The sequence below is a fragment of the Syngnathoides biaculeatus genome, chromosome 18 (genome assembly GCF_019802595.1).
Source record: "Syngnathoides biaculeatus isolate LvHL_M chromosome 18, ASM1980259v1, whole genome shotgun sequence".
Lineage (NCBI taxonomy): Eukaryota > Metazoa > Chordata > Actinopteri > Syngnathiformes > Syngnathidae > Syngnathoides > Syngnathoides biaculeatus.
The window spans coordinates 9192350-9209264 of record NC_084657.1 but is presented as its reverse complement, the minus strand read 5'-3'; the positions used below and the strand labels follow the sequence as shown (position 1 = coordinate 9209264).

General features: G+C 50.7%; 4 protein-coding genes across 7 annotated transcripts; 3 read left to right on the top strand and 1 right to left on the bottom strand.

Annotated features, from left to right (window-relative positions):
• Window positions 1–54: 54 nt before the first annotated feature.
• On the top strand, window positions 55–4445 carry crcp (calcitonin gene-related peptide-receptor component protein). The gene is made up of 6 exons (XM_061802579.1): window positions 55–188; window positions 746–782; window positions 942–1040; window positions 2400–2494; window positions 2583–2640; window positions 4120–4445. Exons 1-6 carry the CDS (start codon window positions 181–183, stop codon window positions 4246–4248), a joined length of 426 nt encoding a protein of 141 aa, XP_061658563.1. The 5' UTR covers window positions 55–180; the 3' UTR covers window positions 4249–4445.
• A 142-nt stretch (window positions 4446–4587) lies between these two features.
• tpst1l (tyrosylprotein sulfotransferase 1, like) lies at window positions 4588–10187 on the top strand. Of its 4 annotated transcripts, XM_061802557.1 has the most exons (7): window positions 4588–5347; window positions 5637–5807; window positions 6888–7405; window positions 7499–7657; window positions 8804–9057; window positions 9138–9385; window positions 9820–10187. In XM_061802557.1, exons 3-7 carry the CDS (start codon window positions 6998–7000, stop codon window positions 9888–9890), a joined length of 1140 nt encoding a protein of 379 aa, XP_061658541.1. In that variant the 5' UTR covers window positions 4588–5347; window positions 5637–5807; window positions 6888–6997; the 3' UTR covers window positions 9891–10187. The 4 variants fall into 4 exon arrangements, with proteins under 4 accessions (XP_061658541.1, XP_061658539.1, XP_061658540.1 ...); XM_061802555.1 differs by lacking the exons at window positions 4588–5347; window positions 5637–5807 and adding an exon at window positions 5814–6140; XM_061802556.1 differs by lacking the exons at window positions 4588–5347; window positions 5637–5807 and adding an exon at window positions 5814–6222 and having other exon boundaries at window positions 9138–9330.
• Window positions 10182–14156, bottom strand: htatsf1 (HIV-1 Tat specific factor 1). The gene is made up of 9 exons (XM_061802559.1): window positions 13762–14156; window positions 13224–13382; window positions 12903–13158; window positions 12675–12829; window positions 11966–12129; window positions 11614–11710; window positions 11444–11533; window positions 11221–11358; window positions 10182–11131 (listed from the first exon to the last, which is right to left on the bottom strand). The coding sequence occupies exons 2-9, from the start codon at window positions 13380–13382 to the stop codon at window positions 10898–10900; spliced, it is 1293 nt and encodes a 430-aa protein (XP_061658543.1). The 5' UTR covers window positions 13762–14156; the 3' UTR covers window positions 10182–10897.
• bod1 (biorientation of chromosomes in cell division 1) lies at window positions 14156–16777 on the top strand. The gene is made up of 3 exons (XM_061802580.1): window positions 14156–14347; window positions 15466–15590; window positions 15670–16777. Exons 1-3 carry the CDS (start codon window positions 14204–14206, stop codon window positions 15845–15847), a joined length of 447 nt encoding a protein of 148 aa, XP_061658564.1. The 5' UTR covers window positions 14156–14203; the 3' UTR covers window positions 15848–16777.
• The last annotated feature ends 138 nt before the right edge of the window (window positions 16778–16915 follow it).

Here is a 16915-nt window from a genome sequence, read left to right as displayed (position 1 = left end):
AAAAAAATAATAAAATGAATAATTATTTCGATATATTCACACTGGTTTTGCGTGGAATTACTTTTCATTCCTGGATAATTTAGATTTTTTTGTTGCTTCTAACGCGGGTGTGTTCGGAACCAATGAACGTCTAATGCCTTGTTTCACACGGACTCTTTCGTCCGGAACCACAGCGGAAACATGGAAGTGTAAGTCACAAACAATATTTTATTTTACTCTTCTATGACTTTTTCTTCTCTCATTGGTATTCAAATACACCACATTTCTTTCACTTACAGATGATAATATTGATGATTAAACTCATGTATTCATTGTTTCCGCTTACTGATATTGTTCATGTCGACCAAAATGAACGTAAAATACAAAAATCGCATAAATACTGTTTGTTCTCTCTCTCGCTTTGTCTATCTATCTATCTATCTATCTATCTATCTATCTATCTATCTATCTATCTATCTATCTATCTATCTATCTATCTATCTATCTATCTATCTATCTATCTATCTATCTATCTATATACATGTGTAAAATATCACTAGAATCAAATACAGACAGTATATCATGTACTTGTAATGTTTTATAATTTACAAGTATATAATTATACTTGTATTATACTATATATGTGTGTGTATATATATATATATATATATATATATATATATATATATATATATATGTGTGTGTATATTATACTTATACTACTTGTTGTAAATAATAACAAGTAAACTCTGTATCTTCTTATTAGGAAAAATGCTAACGCAGCCATGCTCAGTAACTATGAGGTAAGACAATGTTCTCCGTCTCATTTCTATCCTCTACGTCCGTTCTGAATGTCATCGAAATGATGTTGGTTGTGTAAATATTGGCATACATTAATTTAAAAACAAATGTGTGTCGTGTGTACGTGTTTGTTCGTTGTACTGTCTAAATGTTTGCGTCAGGTATTCCAGCTGCTGACTGACCTGAAGGAGCAGAAGAAGGAGAGTGGCAGGAGCAAACACAGCGCCGGCCAGCAGAATCTCAACACCGTCATGTACGAAGTGAGCGCATTCTGTCGTCTTTCGCGTCACGCGCACCCTGGACCGAAGAAGATATACATATACTAATGCATATATAAAAAAAAAAAAACAATAATGGCAAAAGTGTTTAAAAAAGTGTACACACTGAATTAAACACAAGTATGAAAGTCAAACGTTTTATTGACTGAGACATTTTGCTAACGCTTCTATTTTGGCATATCACATTGCAGTAATCCCTCATTTTTCACTGTCAATGGGGACCAGGACCCCCCACCCAAATGTGAAAAACCGTGTAATAGGTCTCCACTGCCCCACACACAATTTTCATGTATGTATATCTGGGTACCGGAGTGACTAAAATATCCATCCATCCGTCCATTTTCTTTGCCGCTTATCCTCATGGGGAGAGGCGGGGTACACCCTGAACTGGTCGCCAGCCAATCGCAGGGCACATAGAGACAGACAACAGTCGCACTCACAATCACACCTAGGGGCAAGTTAGAGTGTCCAATTAATGTTGCGAGTTTTGGGGATGTGGGAGGAAACCCGAGTGCCCGGAGATAACCCAGGCAGGCACAGGGAGAACATGCAAACCCCACACAGGCGGTGCCGGGATTGAACCCGGGTCCTCAGTACTGTGAGCCCAACGCTTCACAAGCTGATCCACCATGCTGCCTGATTAAAATATGTAAACGGTATTTATACTTTACACACTAATATTACAACAATACATGTATTTACTTAAATCTTTAATTTTAAAACCAAAACATAAAAAAACAAAATTATTTTGACAATGCAGTCACTCACATTTGAAAAATGTACAGGTGTGGTCAGTCATGCCCGCAGTTGTTTGTGTGTTGTTTGTAATTATCAGTGTACCCCTTTAAGAGCGGAGGGGGGCGGTGTCAGGTAAACTAGGAAGTAGAAGTAAGATGGGCAGAGACCGTGTGCTTCCGTGTTAAAAAAAAAATGAAAAAACAAAAAAAGACGTCAGGCTGTGGTTCACTGCGCCGGATCGGTTTTCATTTGCGCGACAAGTGCGCAGTGGCGCAGCTTAGAGGGAACATTGGTCAAGACTACCCAAAATAAGTGACGTCTTTCCATATCTATGTATTTCTACTCGTAACAAATTTTAAGCACGTGATTTTTCGTGCTCTGCTGCAGATTTTAGACTGGGATGGAGCGCGGGCGCATACGCGCCCGTCAAATCACAGTGACTGCAATGTAAGGGGTATCAAGTACAAGTGTCTGTTTTCAAATGTTAGAGGGAGAAAAACTTGTTTCAGGTGCAAACAAGTGAAAGTAAATACAGCAACCAAGTATTTCTACGAGTATTTTTCCCACCCTTCCCTTCTCCCGCTCACGTCTCCCCAAATCCAGACGCTGAAATACTTGTCCAAGACGCCGTGCAGCCGCCAGAGTCCCGAGATGGTCAAAGTGTTTCTGTCCACCATGATGCGTCACAAACTCACAAAGTCAGTCAAAGCGTTTTCTTTCTTTCGTTGGCACGCACTTCTGTTTACATATTGATATCATCTCTTTGCCCTTTTCACACTTGAACAGAGCCGAGAAGCTGCAGCTCCTCAACCACCGACCCCAAACCGCGGTGGAGATGCAGCTAGTGAGTGTTTTTGCCTTGTTATTTTTTATCCTCATCAAGTCAAAAATACAAGTGCAGATTATTTATGTTGCGGCTCAAAATGGCTTGAATCCGCCCCAATTCATCCACGCAGCATACAATCAACGTGAAATCGGTGGCAAAATACAAAGACGACAGTGAGCGGCGCTCTACCGTGCGATGATGTATGAGGCAAATATGAAAAAATGTACATATACAATAATTGTCGGTCCATCCATCCATTTTCTTCGTCTTATCCGAGGTCAGGTCGTAGGGGCAGTAGTTTTAGCGGGTATGCCCAAATTTCCCTCCCCCTCTCCCCGGCCAATCGGTCCTACCCTTCCAGGTGATCCCGAGGCGTTCTGAGGTCAGTCGGAAGACAGACGTCTTTCCAGGGTGCCTCTGGTCGTCTGCTGGGTTTCCTCCCTGTGGGACTTGCCTGGACCACCTGACCAGGGGAAGTGGGCATCCGAATCTAACCCTAACCCATCCACTTCATTTGAGGAGGAACAGCTTTACTCTGAGGACCTCCTGGATTATCCAACTTCTCACACCGTTCTCTAAGGGAGAGCCCTGCGGATGAAACTCATTTCTGTTGCTACGATCAGTAATCTTGTTCTTTGGGTTACGAGCTGTGGGTCGTAGGTAGGGTCAGAACATAGTTGGGGGGGGGGTAAGTATACCCGCAACAGCTTGGCGCCTCTCACCCTGGGCAACTCCGGAGTGGAAAAGGATCCGACATCCTCAGGAGGCCTGGTACAAGAGTCCAAACCATGTGTGAAGGTGAGGGCGATGATATTTAGTTGGAACTTCTCCACCTCATACACCAGCTTGGGCTCCTTCCCTGCCAGAGAGGTGATGTTTAACATCCTCAGAGCCAGCTTCTGTAGTCGGGGATCGGTTCACCAAGGTCCCTGCCTTCAGCCGTGGCCAAGCTCACAATGCGCCTGACTCCCGTAGCCCCGCCCGCAGGTGGTGACCCTGTGGGAAAAGGGATCTAGTTACCCTTCGTGGCTGTCGTGGCCGGGCCCCACGGGTGCAGGCCCGGCCACCAAGGCCTCACCTCCAGGCCAGGGTTCGGCGATTGGTGACCCGCGTGCGGACAAGGGAAATGGATGTCCGTTCGTGTTAATCATCATGAGGGTTCATTGGGGCCGTGCTTTGTCTGGTCCCTCACCTAGAACTTGTTCGCCATGGGTGACCCTGCCAGGGGTATGAAACCCCAGACACAAAAAGTCCACCATCACAATCGAGGTCACAATTCTACTTGACATGAACTCGCTAGCACACGCTTGTGCAGCGTGTCTCCTCGGGATCCAATTCTTCAGGTACACCATCTTTTGACTGGTACCAAAGCCGGCCTGGAAAGAATTCTAACACCTTTCAGATACAGCCCGGCACCCGTTGCGAGCGTCCGCATGTTTACAACACGCGTGTGGTTGAACCTGTACTTTTTTTGTATGTGTGGCATTTGCACATCAGATGGTGGAGGAGAGCGAGGAGCGTCTGTCAGAGGAGCAGATCGAGGAGCTGATCCAAACCATCTCAGAACTGCTTCCCGGCGACCTGGAACAGGAAGACGCTGCAACTGCGGACGCGGAGACGGCTTGAGCGCACAGTGCTTGCCGTGGAGCTCCAACCAACGCGACAGCGTCGACCGCTCCGTCAGATATTATTGAACTCATCTTTAAAAGTTTTCCAGATGCCCTTTGAATGCACCGCAAAAAAAGAATAGAATGTCACATAACGAAGCGCTGCGCAACGTATGGACGATGACGGCCACAAGAAGGAAGTTAACCTTAAAAGGGTTTTGCGCTTCCTGTGTCGCTTTTCCTGTTTTCACACGACGCCACTGTGAGGCAACATCATGCTGATTTCGTTCCCAGCACTTCGGCTGTCGAGCACCTCGTTCTTCCTCTTCGGGTGGAGATAGTTTATTGGCTGCTGTCTACGTTTTGTGCAGCACTTGGCCAAATTAAAGTCCCTCAGGAGAGGAAGCCGATGGCTTTCAGGAGAGTTGCCTATGGACAATTTAGAGCTTCCTTCCTCCGGGTCCAGATGCAGAAAAAAATCGAAAGCCGCGGTGGCTACTTTGACGTCCTTTTGACTCTGATCAACGCGCTGAAACCGATCTATGAAGCGATTGTACAGTACATGCAAGTAGATTTGAGAAAGTGCTGCATTGCAGCTTCCTGTTCAAGATTATTTTTACAATTTGGGGGGACGAGGGAGGGGGGCTCAGCCCCACATCCCACTAGAATAGATCTGCCCGTGCCCTGAACAGATCTCCTTATTCACAAACTACAAAAATAACATTTATAATAATCTGCCAGAATTTAAACTAGTGATTTGTTCATTAAAAAAAAAAAGTTTGATGCGCAGCAGGAAATAGATGGAGACATTTTTGCTTCCCAAAAAACTTTTTTTCTTTATTCAATGCTTTATAAACAAATTGTCTTAGTATGTTAATTGGAATTTTTTTGTCAACAGCAAGTGCGCGTTATTTACGTCACTTCCGATTTGGCGGTCCAGCCATCTGGTCGGACCGGATAAATCAATCATTTATGACTGATTGACGTCTTATTATTGAGTCTGAGTCACGTGGGCTCACACTGCGCATGTGCGCAAGGCATCGGGGCTGCTTTATTCTTGGGAAAAAAAAAACTTTTAAAGCAATGTGTTTTCACAATTAAGTGACAAATTACTTGTGGTGAGTTTTGCACTCAGGAAGCTCGTCCCTGCTGAGCTTTTAGTGAGAATGTCAAAAAATAAGTCGTCTATTAAACGTTGTTAATGTCGAGTGGGGAAGTAAAATAGATTTTTTTTTTAGTCTTGTGCCGGAAATGACGTTTCATTGTTCTGCCAATGGGAAGGATTCAAATATGCACTCGTCCAATCGGCGCCTAGCTTTCACAAGCGGGCTGTCGTGAGCGGCAGTGTTTTTTTTAATATATATTTTAATATATATATTTTTTGTTGTCCCCCCCCCACCCACCCAGCCCTCGGTCGTGTACTCGTTCTGGTTGACGCCTTCTCGATACTCGCCAGCGGACAGCGACACTGCTCCCAACTTCATTTTGAGGACTGCACGGCAAAAGCGTTTCCGCCGCCGGAGGAAAGCTGAGAGTTTCCCCCCGCAAAAGCGTCTTTTCGTTCCGGGGGAGGCTCGGGTGAGTCCGGTCCGTTCGAGCTGTCGACGCCTGTTAGCGGCTAACTAGCTGCTTAATTCGGTCTTCGCGTTTGCTCGCGTTTTACGGGCCGGGTCGGACCGGGCCCCGTTCAGCTCCGACGCGGTCCTTCAGCCGGAGGTCGGCTGCCGCGGCCCGGCCAGATGTGGCGCCGCTGGCCGGCAGGCCTCGACGGGAACGCGGGGGCACATCGACCTGTTGATGGCGCTGCTCCTGGAGCTCTCTTCTCCGCTCGTCGCGTCATGGAACGCACGTTCGCTCTTCTTTGGATCACAGCCGACTTCGAATCACATATTAGTGCCTTACCTACAAGCAGTAAATTGTTGTCTTGAACCTTCAAATAATCTCGAGTTTCGTGACTTTGTTCAGATAACGAACAGCGATATATTCCGCGTCGGTGGGTAGAACCTTTCTATAAGTGAGCCATTTGTTGGGCTCCTTTCTGCGCAGAACCGATTAATAATCTGGTGAGCTCTATACTCTGGAAATTACGGTACTCTCAGAGGTCACATGAGCGCACTCGATGGAGGCACAGAACCAGAACGTGCCCAACTTGAAAGCAAGAAAGCGGTAGTGCTAATGAAGCTCCTGTCCGCATATTGGACCTCCACGCTCAGAACCGGGACCAGCTCGACTTGAAAACTAGAACGCGGTGCTCTGTGCTCCGAAACTGCGATGAAGTGTCGGCGCTAGCGGAGCGACTCGGTCTTCAGATGAGCACACTTGAGGCTATCTGGGTCGGACCCTTCTGTGCTCATAACCCGTCAAGAGGCCGAAGGGCTGATGGAACTCCTTCGTCCAGCGAGCACACGAGTGTCGTGTCGTATTAGATCTTGGGGGGGGGGGGGGGGGGAGGAAGTGGATCCGTAGGTGGGGTCAGCGCTTTTTTTTGCAAAATGAGGAAGTGTGCGGTTCTGCCAGGTCGATCGTAACGCTATCCGCCGGCACAGCTGATGAGGGTGAAGATGCGTAATTAGCGGAGTCGAGAACTCGGATCTGGCGGCGCCCCTCAAGTACGACGTCGGACGCGACGTAAACGGTCTGTTTTTGTTGTCGTTTTAGGTGGACACGATGGACGCGACCCGGCCCGCGGGCCCGGCGGGAAGCTTCCTCGGCCTCGTCTGAACGTCCCAGCAGAAACCGGGCCGGCCCGCGCCGCGGACTCGGCGAAGATGCGAGTGAGCCGCTCCGACGTGCTGCTGGGCTGCGTGCTCCTTTGCTCCGCCTCCCTGCTCTACCTGGGCCTGAGCGGGCTGGACTGCCCCCCCGAGAGTCCGCGGTCCCGCTGGGCCGAGCTCCGCCGGGCCTCGGCCGACCCCAACGCCTCGCTCAGCGAGCGGCTCCCCGAGGACACGCCCCTCATCTTCATCGGCGGCTTCCCCCGCAGCGGCACCACCCTGATGCGGGTCATGCTGGACGCCCACCGAGCCGTGCGCTGCGGGGAGGAGACCCGCGTCATCCCCAGACTGCTCACCATGCGCGCCTCCTGGAGCCGATCCGTCAAGGAGCGCATCCGCCTGGACGAGGCCGGCGTCACCGACCGGGTCCTGGACTCGGCCGTGCGCGCCTTCCTCTTGGAGGTGACGTCGGCGTGCGCGACAACCTAGTCCAAAAAAGTGAAAACGCCGCGTCACTGTCAAAGGTCTTTCTCTTGTGTGTGGGTGCGCAATCAGGTGATCGTGGGCCACGGAGAGCCGGCCCCCCGTCTCTGCAACAAGGACCCTTTCGCCTTGAAGTCGCTCACGTACCTGGCGCACATCTTCCCCAAGAGCAAGTTCGTGTTGATGGTGCGAGACGGACGTGCCTCCATCCACTCGGTCATCTCACGCAAGGTGAGCGCCGCCTCCCACTGCAGCTTCCAAAGTCCAGATATTCTTTTTCCAAACATTTTGGGGAACAGCGTATTGGGATGGAAATGAGGGGAAAAATGTAGGCAGAGGTGCCTAAGTGTAGCCAAATATAGTATTCAAGTGTTAGTACTGTTACTTTCGAGTAATATGACTCACGCAAACATAAAAAGTACCATAATTTCCGGACTATAGAGCGCACCTGATTATAAGCCTGACGCAGTACATTTTTAAAGAAAAAAACATTTTTTACATACACAAGCTGCACCTGATTAAAAGCCGCGTGTGCGCACATTGAAACATGAGATATTTACAAAGAAAGATGGTACACACAAGAGTTTTCAAAATTTTAATTATTTACCTTAGCTTTTTCTTTCAGGCCCGGTTAAAAAAAAAAATAAGACATACAGGTAAAAATCACTGAAATGCGGCAGCAGCACGCTAGCACAGCTCTAACAGGGCCGGATTAAAAATCACTGAGATGCAACAGCAGGTCGCTAGCAAAGCACTAACGCTGGCAGAACGCTAACAGGACCGGTTAAAAAATCACTGAGATGCGACAGCAGCACACTAGCACAGCGCTAATGCTAGCACAGCACTAAAAGGGCCAGTTAAAAAAAAAATACAGATAAAAATCAGAGATGCGGCAGCAGCACGCTAGCACAGCGCTAACAGGGCCGGTTTAAAAAAAAAACACCGTTAAAAATCATTGCGATGCGCCAGCAACATCCTAACCCAGTGATAACGTTAGCACAGGGGCGGTTAAAAAAAAAAAAAAAGAAACGGTGGTAAAAGTCACTTCCTCTGCACATATATTCCACCAATCTCACGCTTACCTTTTCCGCTCGAGTGACCTAGAAAAAATGCACAATTAGCAACATCACCGCATAAGCCGCAAGGTTGAAAGCGTGTGGAGGAGAAAAAGTCGCGGCTCGTGGGCCGGAAATTACGGTAGTCGTCCAAACTGCTAACATGACTTGACGCAGAAGTTTTTTTGCCGTGTGACACCGTAAGATCAGCGGGCGGTCATGTGACTGCCCTGTGATGTCTGATTTGGTTAATTGGGAGTTAAATGACGTGAACGACCGCGCCGTCGTAAAAGCTGCATAAATTCGCCGGTGCCGTCCTCAGGTGACCATCTCGGGCTTCGACCTGAACAACCCCCGCGACTGCCTGACCAAGTGGAGCAACGCGGTGGAGACCATGTTCAACCAGTGCGTGGCGGCCGGCCCGGACCGCTGCCTGCCCGTCCGCTACGAGCACCTGGTGCTGCAGCCCGAGCGCGAGATGAGGAAGCTGCTGCGCTTCCTGGAGCTCCAGTGGGACGCCGCCGTCCTGCACCACGAGGAGCTCATCGGCAAGGCCGGCGGCGTCTCGCTGTCCAAGTGAGTTGCCGCTATCGGAGGGAAAAGGGCTGTGAATGGGGGCCGGCCGGTAAACGAATGGCTGCGGACGGCGTGCGCAGGGTGGAGCGCTCGACCGACCAGGTGGTGAAGCCGGTGAACACCGACGCGCTGGACAAGTGGGTGGGCCGCATCCCCGAAGACGTCGTCGAGCACATGGCCGAGGTGGCCCCCATGCTGGCGCGGCTCGGCTACGACCCGCGCGCCAACCCGCCCGACTATGCCCGCGCGCCCCCGCTCGCCAAGCCCGCATTGGTAACGACCTGCGTTCTCCTCACAGACGTACACCGCGTAGAACCAAACCGACCAGGTACGACTCGTAAGTCATCCGAGTAGCGTTCAACCGCTGCGTACGCAAGTGCAGCGGAAGCGCACGGAAGTCGGGAGCAGAGAAATCGGCTCAACTTTTCGGGCGAGGTGATGCCGATATTTGGCGCCGGGCCTTTCCCGTCCCCAATTCATTAGAAAACGAATGCCGTCATTTCCGGCCTACAAGCCCACGACTTGTTTCACACGCTTTTCAACCCTGCGGTTTATGCGGCGCTAGTGTTAGCCCGGCGCTAGCGTAGGGCAGGGCTCGCGTTACCACACCTGGCTATAAGGCTCGGTACACAGAAAGTTTAACGCTAGCGCCGCCGTACGCTCTGTGGGCCGGCCGGGAATTACGGTACAATCTTTCCGAGGTGTCTTAATGTTTACTTAAAAAAAAAGGTGACAATAGTTCTTTTTGTTCTATGTTGTCAGCCTTGGAAGGGGGCGGAACCTTCCGGACCCGCTTAGACGGGCAAAAGAAGGGGAGAAGCTCCCGGACCTGACTTCACCACCACCACCGACCCACCTTCAAGGACCACTTCCTGTTTCCGAGGGCACCCGTCACATCTCTTTCTGTTGTTTCCTTCTTGCGGACGCGGCGCAAATGCGAACCGCACGCCGGAACTTTCCTTAAATTATTGCAGAAGACTGACAGACTCCTCCGGCGGCGGGCGTTTCCCGATCCGCGCCGCCCGACCGTACGGGAAACAGCCACACGAGGTCGCTGCCATTACTGCACAGCTCATCTCCATGGTGACCAACAAGCCAATAATAATAATAATAATAAACAAATGACACAATAGATGCTGTTTTATTTAGCGGCTAAAGGTTAGCTTCGGCGGTGTTGCGTAGCGCGCCGGCTCGCGGGCGAGCATGAAGTGTCGGACTTGATTCACTTGAATCCTTTCCGAGCTTTTCTGTGCATCGCATCTTTCAACTGCTCCTGTGTACGAAAATGTCATGATTTCAAATTCAATTTGTTCCAAATATATTGTGAACTTTGACATTTTCTGTTGGAAATTTTATTGCTTTTTTTTTAAGGGAAGGGGGGACCCACAGAAAAACTCGTACTAGTGTATTTTTGGTGCCTTCTGGACGCACATTGGTGCCATCGAATTTTTTTTTTTTTTTAGGTGGGCGTTAAACTGAGGGGCGGAGCTTAAAAATCCCATATTTAAAATGTAATCATATTTTGGGGGAATAGAAGAAATGCTTTTGCTGCCGACGTGTTTAGACAATAAGCCTTGATGGACGAGTGTCGATTGCTTGCGGATTTTGCGGTAGGACTGGGTCGCTCTTGGTCCCGGCCAATCGCGGGCCTTCCTTTGCCGCAGAGAACCAATCGAATGCCTGGCAGCGCTGAAAGTTGTGGGGAATTGTACTAGAACGGTGAGGTTGCGGATTTGCAGTGGAAAGCGGAATTTCCGTGTGCCGAAAATGAGTCTGGCGCCCGAAATGGACGGATGGAGCCACTCGATGAACGCACTGCGCCGTTCATCGCGGCGTCCAGTTAAGCGGCGTTGGCGTCGTTGTCGTCATCGTCGCTGCCGGCCAGGCTGCTGTCGGTCGACCCGGTTTCCTCTTCCTTTTTCCCTTCAGGCTGCGGCTGCTGCGACGTCCGAGTTTGGGGCGGCGCGCTGCCGGAAGCTCCAGCGGCGCCTGGGCCCTCCGCCGGCTTCCCCGCCTCCAAGAACGAGGACCAAGCCTTCAGACGCTCTTCACGTTCGCGGCTCGTCTCCTCCACCTTTACACGCAACATATGACGGCATCACCACGGCAACCAGGGTTCTTTAATCTACTTTGTGGAATAGCAAAGGCCCCGCCCACTCGTACCTGATAGTCAGTGTTGCCGTCCCAGAGCATCGCGGCAAGCTGGCGTCCGGCGAACCAGCGCCCGTGGAAGGACGCCACGCAGGCGTCGGCGTGTTCCAGCTCCTTGAAGGCCACCGACGCCACGCCGTCCGGGTGGCGCTAAGCGACCACATACAACGACAGGGTCCACATCCGGAACGGCCGATCGGGACGCGGCGACGACGACGGGCGGGCGGCCACTCACGTCGAACAGGATGACCTTCTTGACCTCGCCGAACTTCTCGCATTCTGAGCGCAAGTCGTCACGGTACTCGTTCAACACCAGGGGGTCCTCCTGATGCGCACACAAACACGGGACGTTTTGATTGCGGACGTCGGCACGACTCCCGTTTATGCCAGCGCACGTGGGCACACCTCAAAGTCGGCGGGACGGAACATGTTCTTGACGATGACGACCTTCTCGTGTCGCTTCCTGGCATCCGCTTGCTTCTCGGGCCGCCAGTCCAACTGCCTGCCGGGACAGACCCACCGACGGTTTAGCGGCACCCGCACACCTCCCGACTGGAGGTTCTGCTCCCGAGACGGATTGTGAGCAGAGTGGACCAGATGCAGAACATGAGCAGATGGTTCTGGTGTTACGTTCGCCGAAGCGGCCCCTTTTCCCACTTTGCAATCCAGACTCAGAACTCCTTTCTGAGGCCGATCACGGACCGCCTCCTCGAGCTCATCGACAAAAGAATCGGAACGACGGTTTGGACGCACGCACTTTTGCTGTTGCTGCATCTTCTTGCGGTACTCCTTGTTCTTCTTTTTCTTCTTGCTGGCGTCGTATTGCCCTTTGAGCTGGAAGCGAGCCACCTCCACGTGCAGCTTGTAACCTCTGACCTCCGACTCGTCCAGAAGACGCACGGCCAACTCCACCGACTCCCTCTGAACGCACACACAAAGACAGTTAGCCTCCGTAAAAAAAGAAAAAAAAAATGTCTGGCAGGGAAAGAAATGAAGCATTTTTGTCACACGGTTTCAACTGAAGGCTGCTGCGCCTACGCCACCTCGAGGCAGGACGGCGCCAACGCTGCCCATTCAGACACGTTTGTGTTCACAACACGCATGCTAACTAGTGTTAGCATTTAGCTACCAGGCCTCTCTTAAGGTAGTTTGTCCACTTGGTCTTTGTTTCGTGTTTATTTTGAGAGTAAACCTTAAATGGGAGTCGGAGTAACAGCTTGAAAGCACTTTTTTAATTAAATAATCAATTTTCCCAAATTCACCTAAAACGGATTCAAGTTCACTGTCGCCAGACTCGGCGTGTACTGGATATCGAGCTTGCGCTCGCAAAAGTTCGTCCGCATTATAAAAATGACAGCTCGTGTGTGGAAACCCAGAAGCGGAGTCCCCGATATAATGAGGATAAGCGGAAATAAACAGACAGACGGTCTTTAAGGCGCGTGTGCTCGGAGGTGGTCCGTAGAGACCTTGAGGTAGCAGCACAGTCCATCTCCTTTCAGGTTGCCGTCTTGGTCCTTGTACAGTTTGACCTTGTAGTCCTCGCTGAGCGGGTCCCGCATGACGATGCCGCACTTGGACATCAGGGCCACGAACTCGTCGGGGCTGGTGTCGGGCGGGAGGCCTGTGCACGCACGGGTCGACCCGTCAAGAGGACGTCGGCGCCGGGGGAAACTCGCGGGGCGGTCGCAACCCACCTGTCACGTACACGTTGGTGTTCTTGTCGTCCTCCATGTCGAACCAGCCCGGTTCTGGTTTCCTCTTCTCTCCTTTCTGCTTGCAGTCTTTAGCCGCCGCACTCTTTGGCTGCTCTGAGATCGGCTCTCGCGTGGTGGCCGCCGCCGCCGCTGGCTGCTGCTTCTCCGTTTCCGCCGCGGTGCCGCCGGCGTCCGGGTCGCCCTCCCGTCCGAAGCCGTAGTTGGCCTGATAAGCCGCCATGAAGTCCTCCGTGATCTGAACACAACGACGACAACGGTAGTCAAGGTCCACTTCCCGCGTGACGCGCGCGTTTGTCGTACTTTGGGGAACCAGGCCTTCTTGTCGTGGTCCCAGTCGTACACGGTGCCGTCATCGGGGTCCGTGTACGTGAACGGGTCGGAACCGTCCTGGCTTTTCCTGCTGTAGAGCTCCTGGAGGCGCAGCTGCTCCTCAAAATCTTTGTTGGCCTCGCCGCTCATCTACAACAAAAACAATGATCCGCCCATCCATTTGATGAACCGCTTATCCTCACAAGGGTGAGGAAGTGCAAGAGTATATCCCAGCTACCATCGGGGCAGGAGGCAGGATACACCTTGAACTGGTTGCCAGACAATCATTCATTCAATCATTTTTAACCGGTCTATATTTTGACACTAATTGAATCGCATTAATAATGATAACATGTTTTAGTCTGGTTGGGTGAGAGTTATATATTGCAGTGGTCTGAAATGTGAGGACGCTCGCTTCGAGCGTAAACAAATTTGAGTACTTGGGTTATTTTGGTGCATGGACGCGATCGCTATTTATACTAACACACGCACACTTGATGCTACTTTAGCCGGACTCGGCGAGTCTTACCTTCGGACGGCCTCGGGTGGTTAAAAGCTGAGAAGACGGTGCAGACGTAAGCAGGGATAAAAACCTCCTAAATAACCATAATTATTTAAGATAAAAGTGTTTTGAAATGAATTTCTTGAAGCTAACGACGCTATGCTATTGTTTAGCTCGACGGATTCGCGGTGAGGCTTGAATCAAACACATCCGGAATCGGAGTTCGACTACGCATGCGTGTTGGAGTCTCTGGCGAGCGTTCGATTTGTTGTATTCGCTATCCCTGCGAGGAGCGGTTCCGGCGCCAAATTACTGTACTACCCACCACTCCGCCCGCACATTAGGTTCTGGTCGCTAAATCCATCGTACATGCTTAAGCGAAATAGCGTCGTCGGGCTAGTTTGAGTTAGCCAGCTAGCTAGTTTCATTCAGGTCGTGGTTGGAGAGCTCCTCGAACCGTTCTTGGGTGATGGCGGAGGTCGGCGGGAGCGTGGACCCAACCAGCCTGCCCCCGGGGGACCCCCAGCTCATCGCCATGATCGTGGAGCACCTGAAGAACCGAGGACTTTTCGACGAGTTCCGCCGCGACTGCCTGGCTGACGTCGACACCAAGGTAGCCGCTGCCATGTTCACTAAGCTACATGCTAATTCACGTCCTATATATCGAAAATTATATAATTTCCAACCCGTATTCAACTTTTTATTTGAATTAGCCTAACGGGATAATCCCTTGTTTTTCGCGGTTAACACCCCCCTCCCTCGCGAAATGTGAAAAAACGCGAAGTAGGAAAACACACACACACACACACACACACACACACACACATGCGCGTTCCATGAGTTTTTGTGTGTATGGGTACCAGAATGATTAAAATATGTAAACAATATTTCTACTTTACATATTTGATACTAGCGGCACGTAGGGTTCAATAGGAAAGTGTTGGCCTCACAGTTCGGAGGTCCCGGGTTCAGTCCCGGACCTGCCTGTGTTGGAGTTTGCATGTTCTCCCCGTTGCTGTGTGGGTCCCCCCGGAGGACTTCCCAGTCGGTACAACAGCTGCGCAAAGTGGTTGATTCCTCCCACTGGATCCCTAAAAGGGTAAAATTGCTCGCGTTGTTAACACTTCTTGGGCGCTTCGGCTTGTCTTGGGCAACTGGATCTACACGTGGATCGGGTGAGTAAGTCGTCGAGATTTACACGGAAGAGTTTGAAAGCGTAGGAAAGTCTGGACGTGTACAAATACTTCCTTGCTGGATCTGTTCTCATCAGGAATAAATCCCACATAGTGACAGTTTTGACAGCTCGTGAACGCCGAAGCGTATTCGACTACACGTTAACCTTTGCCGGAATCCGTCGATCTTTTCAGCTAGTATTCAATACAAATACCGATAATCAAAGAAATGATGCCCTGGTTTTACACAAACTCGCATTCATTAACTATGATTGGGGCAGGGAGTCGGCTCCTCCGTCACCGTTGTGACAACCAACAGCACAACAGCTCTCGGGTATTGTGAATATTTCTACTCGTAACAAATTTTACGCGCGTGATTTTTCGTGCTCGACTCTGCAGATTTGTGGGCGCACATGCGCCTGTCAAACCACAGTGACTGATTACAATTTCCATTTTTTTACTCGTTTTATTTGGCCAAAGGGTGGGTAATAGCCTGAGGATAATTTAATCCGATAAGATTGTCTCGGCACGGTCCAAAATGAGTTCTTGCCGCTTTCAGCCGGCCTACCAAAACCTGCGTCAGAAGGTGGACAACTTTGTGACGTCGCATTTGAGCACTCAGGAGTGGAAGGCGTCCATTAACAAGAACCAGATGAGGAACGGACTCAGACAAAGTGTGGTCCAGTAAGTCTTTGTGTACTTACGTACTTTGTGTATGGGCGCGCGCGGGTTTGCTGACGAGCCGTGTGGTTTTTGTCCGGAGGTCGGGCATGTTGGAGTCAGGGGTGGACCGCATCATCACTCAGGTGGTGGACCCCAAGATGAACCACACCTTCAGACCGCACATCGAGACAGCCATCCAAGACTTCCTATCGGGAGACAAGAGGGACGAGGCCGCCGAACCCTCCGAGAAGCCGTCCGAGGAAGCCAAAACCCCTTAAGCCGCGCGGGTTGCGGATTGTGCCTGTCGAGGGGCGGGACTTGACAGGTGTTTAAGAAGCCCACGATGCGCGATGACGATCCGCGACGGAGACGATTCGTCATCCTGACGTCGCACGGGTTGCACGTCTTCTCCGGTCAGTCCCTGTCGTCCATTCTGGTGACCGCCAAAGATCGCATGACTGGGACGCGCCGTAAACATGTTTGCGTGGACTTCGTTCAACTTTTCTGACAACACTTGTTCCGTTTTTTTTTTTTTTTTTGGGGGGGGGATAATTTCCTCAATTCTTTTCACAGTGTGACATTTTCTAAGATGTTTGACATTTTTCAGAGGAATTATTAACCCGATTCCAATGATGTCGGGATGCTACTAAACGTCAATAGAAACAGAATGCAAATCATGTTTCACTTATATTTCATTGAATACACTACAACTTTCGGTCACGACCCGCAGCTCATGCCCATAGGTGGGGTTAGGAATGTAGATCAACTGCTACATTGAGAGCTTCGCTTTTCGACTTGGCTCCCTCTTTACCACACCACACCGGACCGATACAAAATCCGCATCACTGCGGACGCCGCACCGATCCGTCTGTTGATCTGCCGCTCAGTTCTTCCCTCACTCGTGAACAAGTTTGTTGAAGCTTTGTGAATTTGTTCCCATTCTAGCTTGTTGTACAGCGTCCGCTGTTCAACGGTCTGGGGTCTCCACTGTTGTATTTTACGGTTCGTAATCCGCCACGTGTTTTCAATCACTTAAAACAGCGGTGCCCAGACATCAGATCTACTTTTCAGGCAGCCGGCCTCTCGCGAGCTCCCGGTTTTCACATCGAAGTGATTTTAACGGCTTCGTTTGATCCGCGACTATTTCAGCGATCATCTCTGTCATGTTGTAGCGTCGTCGTACCACCCGTCGCTTCTCTTTGACGGGTTCAATATGGCGGCGGTGTTCGCGGAGGAACCCGAACCGGAACGGAGCACGACACGGAGATCATTGGCCGACACTGGCCACGCCCGCTCAACCCACCAGAAGAAAGGAAAAGGACCCTGATTGGCTAAAGAACAAGAAG

Bases quoted from the DNA above. Each gene is read 5' to 3' on its own strand.
- crcp (XM_061802579.1), top strand. The intron at 783-941 runs GTAAGACAATGT...TGTTTGCGTCAG, and splicing joins CCATGCTCAGTAACTATGAG to GTATTCCAGCTGCTGACTGA. The intron at 2,641-4,119 runs GTGAGTGTTTTT...TTTGCACATCAG, and splicing joins CCGCGGTGGAGATGCAGCTA to ATGGTGGAGGAGAGCGAGGA.
- tpst1l (XM_061802554.1), top strand. From the start codon at position 6,027: ATGGCGCTGCTCCTGGAGCTCTCTTCTCCGCTCGTCGCGTCATGGAAC. The intron at 9,058-9,137 runs GTGAGTTGCCGC...CGGCGTGCGCAG, and splicing joins GGCGGCGTCTCGCTGTCCAA to GGTGGAGCGCTCGACCGACC. The intron at 9,386-9,819 runs GTACGACTCGTA...CTATGTTGTCAG, and splicing joins CGTAGAACCAAACCGACCAG to CCTTGGAAGGGGGCGGAACC.
- htatsf1 (XM_061802559.1), bottom strand. From the start codon at position 13,382: ATGAGCGGCGAGGCCAACAAAGATTTTGAGGAGCAGCTGCGCCTCCAG. The intron at 11,711-11,965 runs GTGCGTGCGTCC...CTGTCCCGGCAG, and splicing joins AAGATGCAGCAACAGCAAAA to GCAGTTGGACTGGCGGCCCG. The intron at 11,359-11,443 runs GTGAGTGGCCGC...GTGGTCGCTTAG, and splicing joins AGAAGGTCATCCTGTTCGAC to CGCCACCCGGACGGCGTGGC.
- bod1 (XM_061802580.1), top strand. From the start codon at position 14,204: ATGGCGGAGGTCGGCGGGAGCGTGGACCCAACCAGCCTGCCCCCGGGG. The intron at 14,348-15,465 runs GTAGCCGCTGCC...TGCCGCTTTCAG, and splicing joins TGGCTGACGTCGACACCAAG to CCGGCCTACCAAAACCTGCG. The intron at 15,591-15,669 runs GTAAGTCTTTGT...TTTTGTCCGGAG, and splicing joins CTCAGACAAAGTGTGGTCCA to GTCGGGCATGTTGGAGTCAG.